At 33.6% G+C, this 15,018-nt stretch overlaps 1 protein-coding gene across 1 annotated transcript; it reads left to right on the forward strand.

Annotated features, from left to right (window-relative positions):
• Positions 1 to 13,358, forward strand: LOC135148426 (uncharacterized). The gene is made up of 30 exons (XM_064083639.1): positions 1 to 3,986; positions 4,705 to 4,875; positions 4,979 to 5,110; positions 5,190 to 5,271; positions 5,347 to 5,460; positions 5,556 to 5,631; positions 5,692 to 5,760; positions 5,908 to 5,987; positions 6,069 to 6,262; positions 6,375 to 6,545; positions 6,660 to 6,738; positions 6,827 to 7,015; positions 7,127 to 7,192; positions 7,344 to 7,385; positions 7,970 to 8,014; positions 8,104 to 8,255; positions 8,392 to 8,411; positions 9,925 to 9,979; positions 10,071 to 10,241; positions 10,330 to 10,461; positions 10,550 to 10,634; positions 10,716 to 10,829; positions 10,933 to 11,008; positions 11,091 to 11,186; positions 11,286 to 11,362; positions 11,470 to 12,177; positions 12,341 to 12,466; positions 12,573 to 12,650; positions 12,981 to 13,061; positions 13,167 to 13,358. Exons 1-30 carry the CDS (start codon positions 1 to 3, stop codon positions 13,356 to 13,358), a joined length of 7,659 nt encoding a protein of 2,552 aa, XP_063939709.1.
• Positions 13,359 to 15,018: the final 1,660 nt, after the last annotated feature.

Here is a 15,018-nt window from a genome sequence, read left to right on the forward strand (position 1 = left end):
ATGAATAATTCTTTTGCTGTTCCAAAACTTACCAAAGAAAACTATGGTCACTGGTGTATCCGAATGAAAGCTTTGCTAGGATCACAGGAAGCATGGGAAATTGTTGATAGAGGCTATGATGAACCTGAGAATGAGGGAGCCTTGAATCAGGCTCAGAAAAATAATTTACTGAAAGCACGAAAACAAGATCAACAGGCTTTGTCAATTATACACATGGGCTTAGATGAAGCCATGTTTGAAAAGGTGGCATCAGCATCAAAAGCAAAGGAAGCCTGGGAGATTCTGCAGAACAATTTTAAAGGCGTTGACAAAGTGAAAAAGGTACGATTACAAACCCTACGTGGTGAATTTGAAGCATTGCATATGAAAGAATCAGAATCAGTCCCAGATTATTTCACAAGGGTTTCTTCTGTTGTAAACCAAATGAAGAATTATGGAGAAAAAATCGAAGATTCTCGTGTCAATGAAAAGATACTGAGATCTTTGAATACAAAATTGCAACTTGTTGGAATCTCTATTGAAGAATCAAATGATACGGAAACCATGACCACTGATCAACTCATGGGATCATTACAAGCATATTCTGAAAGATTATTGAAAAAGGAGGAGACGGAATCCCAGGTGTTAAAAACTAATGCCTCCGTTGAAGACAAAGACAAGCTGCTGTATTCACAACATACTAGAGGAAGAGGCCGTGGACGTGCAAATCAAAATTTTAACCGAGGCAGAGGACGTGGATATGTAAGCAATAGATTTGAAGGAAGAGAGCAGACAAATCAACCAAACTGGCGAGGACAAGGACGTGGTCGCAGCAGAGGAGGAAGATCAAATTCTGGAAGAGGTGGAAGGTTCATTGAATGTTATAATTGTGGAAAATTTGGTCACTTTGCCAAAGATTGCTGGTTTAACAAAAGGGTTGAAGAAAAGGCAAACATAGCTGAAACAGGAGAGCAACAAGATGGAGTTTTGTTAATGGCCTGCAAAGATACTATTCCGGAAGAGGAGGTTCTTTGGTATCTTGACAGCGGTGCCAGCAACCATATGTCAGGGCTCAAACATCTATTTACTGATTTAAAAGAACTAGATTCTGGTTTTGTTTCTTTTGGAGATGCCTCAAAGATTGAAGTCAAAGGAAAAGGTGAAGTATGTTTTTCTAGCAAGGATGGCAGACAAGGCAGAATTGAAGATGTCTATTATGTTCCAGACATGAAGAACAATATTCTTAGCCTTGGACAACTGGTTGAAAAAGGATACTCAATTTTTATTGAAAAAAAGGCCATGTTCTTGAAGGACAAAAGTGGCAGAACAATAGCTCGTGTGGGAATGTCTCATAATCGGATGTTCAAATTAAACTTGAGGAATATACAGGAGACATGTATGCAAGTAAAGATGGAGGACAAAGCAACCTTGTGGCATAGGAGACTTGGACACCTACACTATGGTGGTCTAAAGGAGATGTCAAATAAAGGAATAGTTCATGGAATACCACGCATGGATTTTTCAGGAAATTTTTGTGAAGATTGTGTATTGGGGAAACAAACAAGAAATTCTTTTCAAAAGAAGGCCATCTTTCGTACTACAAAGCCTCTCGAGTTGGTGCATACGGATATTTGTGGGCCTATCACACCCAAGTCATATAGCTCCAAGAGGTATTTTCTTACGTTTATTGATGACTATTCTCGGAGGACATGGGTTTATTTTTTAAATGAAAAATCTGAGGCGTTGAAAGTATTCAAGAAATTCAAAATGTTGGTAGAGAAGAAGACGGGAAAGAATATCAAGGCATTGCGTTCAGATAGAGGAGGAGAATATACATCAAATGCTTTCACGGAATACTGTGAAGAACAGGGCATTAGAAGATTTCTAACAGCCCCATATTCACCACAGCAGAACGGCGTGGCTGAGAGAAAAAATCGAACTATCTTAGACATGGTTCGATCAATGTTAAAGTGCAAGGAACTGCCAAAGGAACTATGGGCAGAAGCTGTTCAGTGTGCAGTGTATATTCAGAACCGGTGTGTACACTCAATTTTGGGAGATAAAACACCTCAGGAATTGTGGAGTGGCAAGAAACCTACTGTGTCACATTTAAAAGTCTTTGGAAGTACTGCATACTCTCATATACCCGACCAGCAAAGAACAAAGCTGGACGACAAGAGCAGAAAATTTATATTCATTGGATATGATGAGAAAACAAAAGCTTATCGGCTCCTTGATCCGGTTGCGAAGAAGGTGACTGTAAGTAGAGATGTGAAGATACAAGAAGATGATGCATGGGACTGGAATAAAACTCCAGAAGAAGAAACACCAATTTCTAAAGTCTCACCAATAAGTTTTGATACATCAGAAGATGAAGAAATAAATGATGATGAGCCCCAGAATCCAAGGATGAGAACTTTGCAAGATTTATATGAAAGAACTGATGAGGTGCACTTGGTGTGTCTAGTAGCGGATGCAGAAAATGTTCTTTTTGAAGAAGCAGTAAAAGAACAGAAGTGGAAGGCTGCAATGGATGAAGAAATCAAGGCAATTGAAAAGAACAAAACCTGGGAACTAGTCGAACCTCCAGAAGGTTGTAAGCCCATCGATGTTAAGTGGGTTTATAAGAAGAAAATGAATGCTCAAGGAGAAGTAGAAAGATATAAGGCACGGTTAGTTGCAAAGGGATACCGACAAAAGGCCGGAATCGACTATGATGAAGTTTTTGCACCCGTGGCAAGAATGGAGACAATCAGACTCCTCATCTCACAAGCAGCTCAAAGGAAGTGGCCTATTTACCAGATGGACGTGAAGTCTGCTTTCTTAAATGGAGTGCTCGAAGAGGAAGTGTACGTAAACCAGCCACCCGGATATATAAAGGTAGGAAAAGAAAGAATGGTGTTGAAATTGTATAAGGCGCTCTATGGTTTAAAACAAGCGCCACGAGCATGGAACACCCGTATAGACACCTATTTCAAGAAGAATGGATTCATACAATGTCCTTATGAGCCTGCTGTATATGTCAAAATAAAGCAAGGTAATATATTACTTGTTGCACTTTACGTGGATGATCTTATTTTTATGGGCAACAATGAGGATATGATTACAAATTTTAAGAGGGAGATGACTCAAGAATTTGAGATGACTGACTTGGGCTTGATGAGATTCTTTCTTGGCATTGAGGTGAAGCAAGACAAGTCAGGTATTTTTATTTCACAAGAAGCATATGCAAACAATATTCTCAAGAAATTTCGAATGGAACACTGCAATCCAGTAGGAACGCCAATGGAACTGGGCACAAAGCTTTCTAAATTTGAGGGAGGAAATCCAGTAGAAGCAAATTTATATCAGAGTTTGGTTGGGAGCTTGAGATATCTTACATGCACAAGACCTGACATCGCATATAGTGTTGGGGTAGTAAGCAGATTCATGGAAGCTCCAAAACAATCACATTGGAAAGCAATCAAAAGGATTCTGCGGTATATTCAAGGAACAAAATCACTAGGATTGTTCTATTCTAGAACAACGGACTACAAGCTGTTGGGATATTCTGATAGTGATTGGTGTGGAGATGTGGATGATCGTAAAAGCACGTCTGGATACTTATTTTTTATGGGAGACACAGCATTTATGTGGTATTCTAAAAAGCAGCCTATAGTTTCATTGTCAACTTGTGAGGCGGAATATGTAGCAGCTTCTTATTGTGTCTGTCATGCTATTTGGTTAAGAAGGTTGCTTAGTGAATTGAATTGTCCACAGCAGAAATCTACTGAAGTTCGAATTGATAATAAGTCAGCAATAGAGCTTGCCAAGAATCCAGTACATCATGAAAGGAGCAAACATATTGATGTTAGATTCCATTTTATCCGGGAACATGTGAAGGAAAAGAATGTCCAGTTGCGTCATGTTGTTAGTCATGACCAGATAGCAGATGTGCTCACCAAACCACTGTCCAAACCTATGCTTGATACATACAAAAGGCTGATGGGAATGAAGGATCGGAAAGAGTTAGTTTAAGGGAGGAATATGTTGGATAAGTAAACTAACTCTTGGACTTAGAGGAAGATACAGAAATATTTAGAAACACAAAACAGTTCCTTGTTTGATTCACTATTCTATTCTGCACCTAGTATACTGAAATTATTCCTAAATTCTATACACAAACTCAACAAATTGGTATCAGAGCCAACAACCATGAATAATTCTTTTGCTGTTCCAAAACTTACCAAAGAAAATAAACTAACTCTTGAGTTTCTGAAAATATTCTAGAAGGATGTTTTAAATATCTGAGAATAAATGTAGTTCATTGAACTGAAGAGATGTATCAGTTTAATTCATGTATGATGGTTTGTATTCTCCTATTATAAATGGAGAAGCTTGAAGAGGAAGAAAAAAGATATCAGAACAACAAATATTCCCAGAAAAATACTTCTTCTATTCCTTGTTATGTTCTATTCTATATTTTATATACTTAAATTATACTAGAATCCTATATTCAAAACCAACAAATTGGTATTCATTGCTTCCCAAACATGATTTAATACTTCAAATTACTAATCGAATTTCTTCTCTGTGTTTATTAGCTGATCCAAAAAAGCTAAACGATGACCAGGCGGATCAATATTTAAGGTATCGAGTTTGATTTGTGATTAGAATTCTCTTTTGCATGTAACGAATTGATAAGAATTACTAAGTTTTGATTTTTTTCTTTAAATGATTATGTAGTTGTTTGTGGGCATCACTGGATAATGAGAAAGCTAAAGGATGTCTATATGTTGATTCTCTTCTAATGACGAGTTACTATACTAATGTAGAGGGTAGAGTAAAAGTCTATAAAAAACTGTTGAGGGACAATTTCTTCCAAAGACAATATGTTTTCTTTCCACTATGTCTCTGGTATGTAATACTAAACTTAACAATTAAAGCTACCATTTTTGTTTATAGTTGTGTTATTAAATGTATATATAGTTAAAATTAGTTACAAATTTGTTTAAACCAGGAATCACTGGATGTTAGTGATTTTATGCAATCCGGGTAATGATCTAAGAGCTGGTAGTGAACGTCCAACAATGTTACTATTGGATTCTCTGAAAGGATCTCTTTCGAGGAAGCCAGAAGAATTTATGAGAAGGTATTTTTCTACATTTCTATTACTGTGTACTATGTTTTGTTATATTTATATCGACTGTAAAAATACATTTTTAAATTAGGTTGCTGAGATCACTTTTCAAATATGCAAAGAGAGATTGTACCCAGAAGAATCTAAAAACTATCCCTTTTTTATTGCCTGAGGTAATTAGACATATTACTTGTTGAATAATGGAATATTGTTGAATAGTTGAATAGTGTTTGTTAACAAAATACCAGGTACCAAAGCAGAATGATGAGAAAAGCTGTGGATTCTTCGTGTTGTATTACACAACCCTGTTCTTAAAAATGTGTCCGCCAACATTGAATATAATGATTGATTATCCTTCATTTGTAAGATCTACACCTATACACATTGACCAGATCTATTTATTTTTATCAAAACATATCACTAGTTTTTCTAACTATTCCTATACAAAAAAACACAGATGTCAAGGAATTGGTTTAGTTGTGAGGAATTTGATAAATTCAGATGCAGATTATTAGGAATCTTTGGAAAAAAGGGTACGTTTTACGACACTCATATAACTTTTTGGAAGGATCTTTATATGTGTTTTCACACAGGTTGTGCTTCTGGGACAAAAAGATTTCATATGGAGATGATGGCGCTGGTTGTATCGTTTTCATTTGAAGGTGAATTCCTTAACTACTTAATTATAAGTACATGATAATTTTTTGGAATGAAGGAGGAGAATTTACAGTAATCCACATCAGTCTTCTTTATCATAAAGATATATGGTGTGGTTATGTTCTGCTCTTTTTTTTGGATGAACAATGCAGTGACTGGTATGTCGAGTTGTGATAAGAAAAAGGCTAAGAGACAGCGAGTTGAGGTCAAAAAAAGCAACTTTGTTGATTTGGTAAATGATCAATGTTCTTAACTTCTAAAAAGATATAAACAAATCAATGTTAATTGTATCTTACCATTGGGGACTATGCAGGATGTTGCAGAAACCAGTACGAAGAGCCAAATCACTGAAGAGCATGCAAAACGGCATAAACTGTTTATGAAATTAAATCCAACATTCTTCTGTGATATGATCGAGAGTTTGAGTAGCTCTCAGAAAGACTGGGTTACTAAGACCGGTTTTGGAAGTATCTTGGACTTTAATCTTCATAGTTATCCAAAATATCGGTCTTATATTGTTGTAAAAATTTTGATTGTGACTCCTGCGGTATCATGGTGGACAATAAGATTCTACAAATTACAGAAAATGATGTTCATCGTGTGCTTGGTTTGCCGATAGGACCAAAGTCTCTGTACCATTCATTAAGAGTGATTCACTGGCAAGGGAATGGAGAAAGCAATACAGTGATAACAAAGATCCTTTCAGAGTCGCTGTGAAAGATGTTCTGTCTGTTGTTAAAGATTCAACACTATCAGATGAGAACTTCAAAAAGAACTTTATTTCTCTGATGTTTTGTTTCTTTTTCCAGCCTCCTTCAAATTCGTTCATTAGACAAAAGTTGTTGCGTTTTTGTTGTAACTTAGACAGATGTTTCGATTATAATTGGTGTGAGTTTGTTATTAGTTGTTTGAAAAAGACTACTAGATTTTGGCTTCAAAAGGATGAAACAGAATACTACACGGGACCTCTACCCCTCCTTCTGGTATGCACTTCTGTTGTAAAAAATTATGTATCTTATAGGTATTAGTGCCAAACAAATATGACAGTAACATCTGAAATACTTTTTCCAGTACTTCTTCCTTGATAGTCACATTGGTAAAAGCTGTTTTCCCGAGAGAATCAAACCTAGGTTCCTACCATGGAACAATTATTGTTTGGATAAGGTGGAACAGGTTTTGATACAAAGAGGATGTATAGTCAATGGTTTTTTGCAGAATGTATGTGTCGACTACTTGACCTTAGAAAGCTGCAGGATAAAGGTTAGCAGATAAATAAACAATTTTTCTATTAAGTAATTTGTTTGTATCTAGTTTTGAATTTGCTCCTTTCTAGATTTTTCCAAAATACTTATGTATATTATAATATTACAGAGTAATGCTGAGACTGCTCCACACATAGGTAGTTCAGAGATCCCTGATTTTGTTGACGAGCACATGGTAAGCTCTCTTGACTTCTGTGTTCCCTAACACAAATTTAAACGTATTGTACCTTACACAAAAAATCTCATAAGATTCACGTGGAAAAGCAATTGTGGGTGTTATATTAACTGATGTTTTAAGTTTCCTCTGTTGTGTTAACTTTTTTAAGGTGCACGATGGCGATGATATGGATTGGGATTTGATACCAAAGGTATAATCAAACATTAACTTAATGTTATACCATTTCAACCTGATTTTGTAGAGAACCTAATTGTTTTTAAAACTTGATTTTCTTACTTAGGGGCACAATAAAGGTTTGGAATGGAACTTTACACAACAAAATAAAAAAACATGTTAGGACTCATTCCATGACAAGGTTTGCATGTTATTTTGTGAATTTTTTAATTATGAATAATAATTTTAAAAAACTGATTTAATTCATATTGTGAAGGATACAAGTGCTTTTGGAATGGACGCAGAAATCAATCGCACACAGGGCGAACAAAGGGTAATATTACTGTTTTTATCCTAGAATAAATTTTTCATGTGTAACAGTTTTTGAAGAAAAAATTACACACTAAAATCTACTATTGTTTCAAAATGAATCTTGTAATATTATTATACAATAAATGGCATTCATTTTTAAGCCACCATCAATTCAGATGCCTTATTTTGATCAAGAACAACATAAAAGATCAAAGGCACACTATGAACAGGTTTGACACAATTTTTTATGTCACTTAATCTCGTTAGTGTTTTGGTATAAATTGTTTTATATCGGATTTTATTTATCAGGGAACGACCTCAACGAGTAATGCATCTGAAAACGAAGACAATCATGTAAGTTTGTCATTTTGATCATTGTTGTGCCAGTTCTTCTCTTGTTTAGTTAGTTGTGCTTCTTAATATTTTTTAACATTGCTTTTTAGGGAAAATACACTTTGCTGGAATCTCTTTTAAGTTCTTACAAGTCGATCCAGACGTTGTTGCTGCACATTCTTTATGCAGATGACATTGCTGGCAATGAGAAGATGGATTCCATAAAGAAATCTTTTAAGGAGTTGAATGAAAAGGCAAACTTGTTTGTTGACTAAACTGAAAGTTTTGGAAGCTTTCAAAAATGTTTTATAATCTAAAAATCTGGATGAATTGTCTTTTCAATGGTTTGTAGTTCTGTTTCTTTTCAACTTGTTCTATACTTGCTTTTATAATTGAAGGGATGGTAGGACAAGTATCGGTAAGTGGTTCTCTATAATCACTTTTTTGAAGCAGTATAAATGATAATTATGGTAGAATTTATTCGTGAAATTAACATAATTAATTTTATATTTATGAATAACAGGGCTTAAAAAACTGATTTGTATCTATCAACATTACTCTGACATTAACAAAAAATATAATGACAAATCAAACAAGTCTTGTTTTTTGGTAAGTATTTAAAAGTAACAAGTGTTCTTTATAAAAACCCAAATTTATTCCGGATATCATTCTAATCAGATCGAGAAAACTTCATACATGTTTCCTTAAGTGTTCTTTATTGTTATAATATATTTTTTAGATACGCGTGATCACAGGAAAAACTATAAAAAATAGTCAATAGTATTAGATACTGTACTTAATGTAACAATTTATTAAATATATTCAATTTATAATCTACAAACAAAATTAACATTTCGGAAGTTCTAGCTCATCTTTTTAAAGTGAATACTAATGAACACAATGAAGAATTTGGTAATGTACATTGTTACGATTATTCAAACATAAACATCTAAAGGGATATTAAGAACCGATTTATTATAAATATCTTAATAACAATTACCATAATTGGACTTCAAAAACATAGAAATTAAAAGGAAACAGTATAAACAAATAAATAGATTATCATATTTCGAATTGAACAACATCTAATGCAATTATTCCCCCCTAACACCATAATGAATCTAGGAATCTCTAATATTTTTGCTCTATTTGAGTTAAAACTTTGAAAAACATGATTACTTGTACTAGAATTTTTATGTCATTTTTTTCAATTAAATTATATATAAACACACATAGATCAAGGAACACTTGAAAAAAATTAAAAAAATCTTACTGAACACCGTAGAGAATCTAGAACTCAACAGATAAAAGAACATAACAGTACCATTTAATATTATATTACTAGAATAAGAGTATCTTATAGGGAACGAAACACATAGAACAATATGTAACAAAATTTATTATCTCAAAAAACATTATCTCAAATTCATTTAATTAAGAGAACAAACACGTGTATTAAATGACGTACTGTACTTTGATTATAATGTCTATATTATGTTATTCTAAAAATAGGTTTATTTAGAAAACACATCATATAAAAATATTTTTTAATTCATAGGTATATTTCCATAAAATAATATTCCCTTGACTGATCAATAAATATATCAGACATACGGTACTAAGATTCCCTTGACTGATCAAAAAATATATCAGATATAGTGTACTAAGACAAAACTAAAAAGCAGTCATTTCTGTCTATATTTTGCTGAACTCTGTCCAACAACCATCACTTACGGAGTGTTTGGATTCTTAAAGAAATCAGGGTTTTAAAGAAAAGCACGAAAAGGGAGATCGCAACTACGATTCAAGATGAGGAGAACAGCTCGATTCGCTGGAGAGAGGGACATAGGTATCATTTCTATGAATTGTTCGTTTAGATCTTTCATAAAAATTCAATCGCAGTTCTGATTATTCAATTTAATTCTTTGTAGTGAATCCATTAGATACAGAAAGCTTGAGTGATGCTCAGGCTGATCAATATATAAGGTACAATTAAATTTTTAATTGAATGTTGCTTTGCATGTTAAAAGATTTGTTGAAATTGTGAAATTTATAAACACGAATCCATTTGATACAGTTTGTTGTGGAAAACGCTTGGTGAGGAAAAAGCAAAAACTTGTCTCTTTGTTGATCCAATGCTAATCAAAAATTACTACGATTCAAATGGTGATGACGAGGGTCTATTTAAGAACTTTGGTAAACAAAAGTTCTTCAGCAGAAGATATGTTTTTTTTCCCCTATGCTTGTGGTTAGTGTTTCGATACTATAAGACTGTGATTTTTTCAATAAACAAACTTAGAGTGGTGAAAACAATTGTAAATAGTTTATTATCTCAGGAAACATTCGGTGTTGGTGATATTGTGCAATCCAAACTACAAATTAAGAGGAGGGGTTGAACGACCTACAATGCTTCTTCTGGATTCTCTGAAGGGTTCGGACTCAACTACTATTGAGGAATTTCTTCGAGGGTAATCTAATATATTGTACGTTTTGTAAAATTACCTGCCAGATAGATTATATGACAAAATATTTGCGATAAATGTCTTCACATTACAGATTGCTTTCCTCTTTTTACAAATATGCCAAAATGGATTGTTCTGATCTTAAGTACTGTGATAACATACCATTCCTGATTCCAGAGGTAATATGACAAATTCAAAATTATTGCAATTTTGATTTACTAAAAAACTACTTTCAGTGAAGCAGATTATTGACTTTACAGGTGCCAAAACAAGTAGATAACGAAAGTTGTGGATTTTTCGTGTTATTTTACACGACTTTGTTTGTGAAAATGAGTCCAGACAGATATAGCTTAATGGAGCACTACCCTGGTTTTGTAAGACTATAATTGTTAATCCTTTCAATGATTAAGTTTTATTTTCATTATTCTCTGTAGTGTTCGAGACATTACTGAATCTTTGTCTTGTAATGTCATTTAGTTTAGTCAGAAATGGTTTACCAGGGGACAATTTGAAGATTTCAAAACTGCTTTGATTAAAGTTTTTAGAGATGAACGTAAGCCAAGTAGTTTGCATTATAATTACATTATCATCCTTTAATTTATTATTTAAAGCTTAGTTCTTTTTTAATCTTAAAGATGAATACCAAATGGAAGCTAGTGAACATAGCACAGAGGACGAAAGACGTTCTGATTCTTGTATACTTGAGCTGATAAAGCAAATATGTGTTAACTGTGAGTTCTCATGTGAAAGTTGAATATGTTAGATGTCCTCGAATTCAATTATTTTATATTTTTTACTATTTGATTATTTGTTTTCAATTAATACAACAGGCAATCTTATTTCATCAGTTGTTGGTAGTAAAGATTCAAAGAATGTAGTCAGGGATTTAACGACAACCACTGATGCAGTAAACATAGCTCAAAACTTTCACAGTTCCAATAAAAGATTTCAATAATAATAAATGTTTATGTTTGATATTTAAACTAATAAAATATATATTCTTTTTTTACATAGTCCTGCACCGATAGGAAAAGAAAGAGCAACGAAGCTGACAACGAGCATTCTACTGTGGCGCAAGAGGGAGAACATAAGCTGGTTAACTTAGAACACAGAATACATATGAAATTGAGTCCTGCTCTGTTCTGTGACATGATTCAGGACCTAACTCTTTCGCAGAAAGAGTGGGTAAGGAGAACGGGTTTTGGCTATGTTCTAGACTTCTCATTAAGTGACTATCCAAGATATCTTGGATTCTGTATTGCAAAAAAATTTGATTTTGCTAATTGTTGTATGATGGTTGATGAAGCCACAGTAAAAATCACAGAGAATGACGTTCACCGCGTTCTTGGTTTGCCACTGGGACCAAACTTGATAACCTTCGTGAACAGTAAATCATTGGCTACAGAGTGGAAGAAACAATTAAAGTTTAAAAAGAATTCTTTGAGAGTAGCTGTTACTGATATTATACAGTTGACCAAGAATTCTACTACTGTGGATTTAAATTTTAAGAAAAACTTTGTTTCTGTATTGATAAGTTTCCTGATCCAGGCACCATGTAATTCTTATATCCGAAAGAAATTATTGGGCTTCTGTTGTGATCTAGATAACTGCTCAAACTATAACTGGTGTGAGTTGGTAGTGCGAAGCCTAAAGAACTCAGGAAAATTCTGGTCAAATGATGCTGAGACAAAATACTACACAGGGTCACTTCCTTTCATATTGGTATGTTTCCCTTTTATTAAATGACATGAATCTCATTTAAATAATTTGCTAACAACTTTAAACAAAAATCTAGTACTTCTTTCTGGACTTCCACTTTGGACGGCGATTTTTTCCAAATGATATACTTCCAAGATTTATCCCGTGGAATAGTTATTGTTTGAAGATGATGGAAGAGTACATGATATCAAATTCTCTCATAGTAAATGGAGAACTCCATCTGTCAAAAGGTCCAAATTTGGATGAATGCCCATTATCTGTGGAGATTCCGAATGTGAAAAAGAAAAAGAAGGTTGCATATTTTGACTTATGAAATGTAAATATATGAATATCATACTATTTTCAGTTAAAATAATCTATTTTTTTTTCAAAGATTATGATCATTTGTATTACCGCAGTACAATGATAGGATAAGAGGTCCTGGAATTTCTGCAAAGAGTAATGCAGATGAATATGATTGGGATACAATTAAAAAGGTATAAATTAAAGATGGTACTAAAAAATTCCTTAGATATTTCTACATTATTCTTATAACGTTTAGTGAATTTGTTAAAGAATACATTTGCTGGGAAGGAATGGAACACTACTGGCGTGCTCCAAAATCAGGGGAAGGAATGGAACACTGATGACACGCATCAAAATTAGGTATTGTTTTTTTAAAGAACCTAAACAATCACATATTGTCCCTTTTGCTTGTATATTTTTGTGCTGATTTTTATATGAACGAGCAATTGGAATTTACTTTTCTTTTTGTTATCCAGTGTCAGATAATGTTGTTAATGAGATAAACTTTTGTTCTTATGCAGGGCAAAATCTCAGATCATGCAACCAAAAATCAACATGTTTTGAGTGGTGAAGAGAATACTATAAAGAATGATATGATTAAGGTAAGTCAACTTTTTAAATTTATACCATATAGTGAGGTTCTTTGAACCAACAATCAATGTTATCTATATTGTTCAGATCTTGACCATTTTAAAAAACTCTTGCAGGATAAGTATTCACTACTTGAATCTCTTTTGGATTCATACCACTCGATCCAGAGTACATTAATGTCCCATATCATATCTGCAGAGAAAGAAAGCAATAAAGATGAAAAGATTGAAGATATAAAATTCACTTTCGTCGAACTGAATAATGAAGCTAATCACTTCATTTTGAACAGTGGTACAACCAATGATTGAATTTGACGCTTTTATGTAATTCTACTACTGTGGTGGATTCTAGATTGATGCAAGTAGCAAAACTTTTGAACAAACGGTATAACTGTTTTTGATTCCTCTGAGAAGAAAATTATCTAATGACTGTAGTCAGTATGTTATTAGATAACGATACCCCTTTCGGAGTGTTCGGTAATGTATATTATTAAGTTATTTGTATGTACAGTAATCTGGTTTAACGAATGTATCTTTGTTTTATTTCTCATAGCAAACTTAACAGAATAATTCAGACTTATGAGAAACATAAGTCGCTATAAAACTGTTCACATAATATAGAATTCATATGAATAGTGTTCCTGAACTTGTTCTTATTGTATATAAACATACAAGTGTAGGAACGTGCGAGCACACAATAGATAAAAGCAAACAAAAACAACCATCCTATAAAAAAATTGTAAAGAACTTTAACAAATATAGCACTATGTTCTCAGGACAAGTTTAATGTTAAGTCTTCTCACGACAAGTCCTTGAATCATGATAAGCATAACTACCTGAAAAGTTGCACATTTCCTCATTTTCCTATTGTTGCACCCAATTGATTTCTCTGCTCCTGATATGATTCTTTTCCTGCTGCCCTTGTTGTTGCTTTTGTTAGGATTGTGTATTGTAATCTCATTGACAACATGAGAATCTATTAATTCTTCGATCTTCTCTGAGTTTAATCGAGTTCTTGGTTTCTTCATTGTTGTTGTTATGTGTTTCCTCATGCTAGAAAGTCCGTTTTTAATATACTCTAAAACATCAGCATTACCAGATGCGTCGCTTAGGCAGCCTTGGAACTCAAACCAACAATCTTGTGTCTGCACACGCCTAGATAAATTGTTGCATCTCTATCAGATATTTCTCCAAGTTCAATGTGCTGAAGCGCTCAACTGCGTTCTTCAACCATCTGTTTGAGACATACTGTCGCGGTATTATTCTAATTCCACAAATACCAAGGAAGAAAAAGGCATGGGAACATAGATAGCCAACCCTGGTGAACAGTTTGCACGAACATTCAATAAAATGTGTTTCCATGTTAAGTTCAACCTAAAAACATATGCATGGTGTTAAAAATTTAATTATTGTAATCAGTATTATATAATCCTATCAAGTATTCTTCGAATAAAAATTCTCAAAAACAAAGTACAAAACCTCAAAAATCCTGGTTCTATTCCCTGGTTCTTGGATCTTTATTTTCTTCACATTGTCCAGACAAGTCATGCCCAATAGGATAATATCCATACAACCAGCTCTTATCTCTTCTTGAACCTTGTAAAACAGATCCCTTGTGTCAAGTCTTATCGCATCTTTTTCAATCTCTCTGTCTGTGTAATTGTTTTTGGTGTGAAGTCATCATAGTGTGTCAGTTTCTTAGCGTTGTTCCTTTGTTTTTCAATTGCACTCTGATAGCATATGTAAAACTCTGAAAGTGTATCACCTCGTTGGACATAATTTCCAAAATAAAAATTAGAACTTATTCATTGCTTCCCAAACATGATTTAATACTTCAAATTACTAATCGAATTTCTTCTCTGTGTTTATTAGCTGATCCAAAAAAGCTAAACGATGACCAGGCGGATCAATATTTAAGGTATCGAGTTTGATTTGTGATTAGAATTCTCTTTTGCATGTAACGAATTGA

Source organism: Daucus carota, chromosome 8, assembly GCF_001625215.2.
Source record: "Daucus carota subsp. sativus chromosome 8, DH1 v3.0, whole genome shotgun sequence".
NCBI classification, from domain to species: domain Eukaryota; kingdom Viridiplantae; phylum Streptophyta; class Magnoliopsida; order Apiales; family Apiaceae; genus Daucus; species Daucus carota.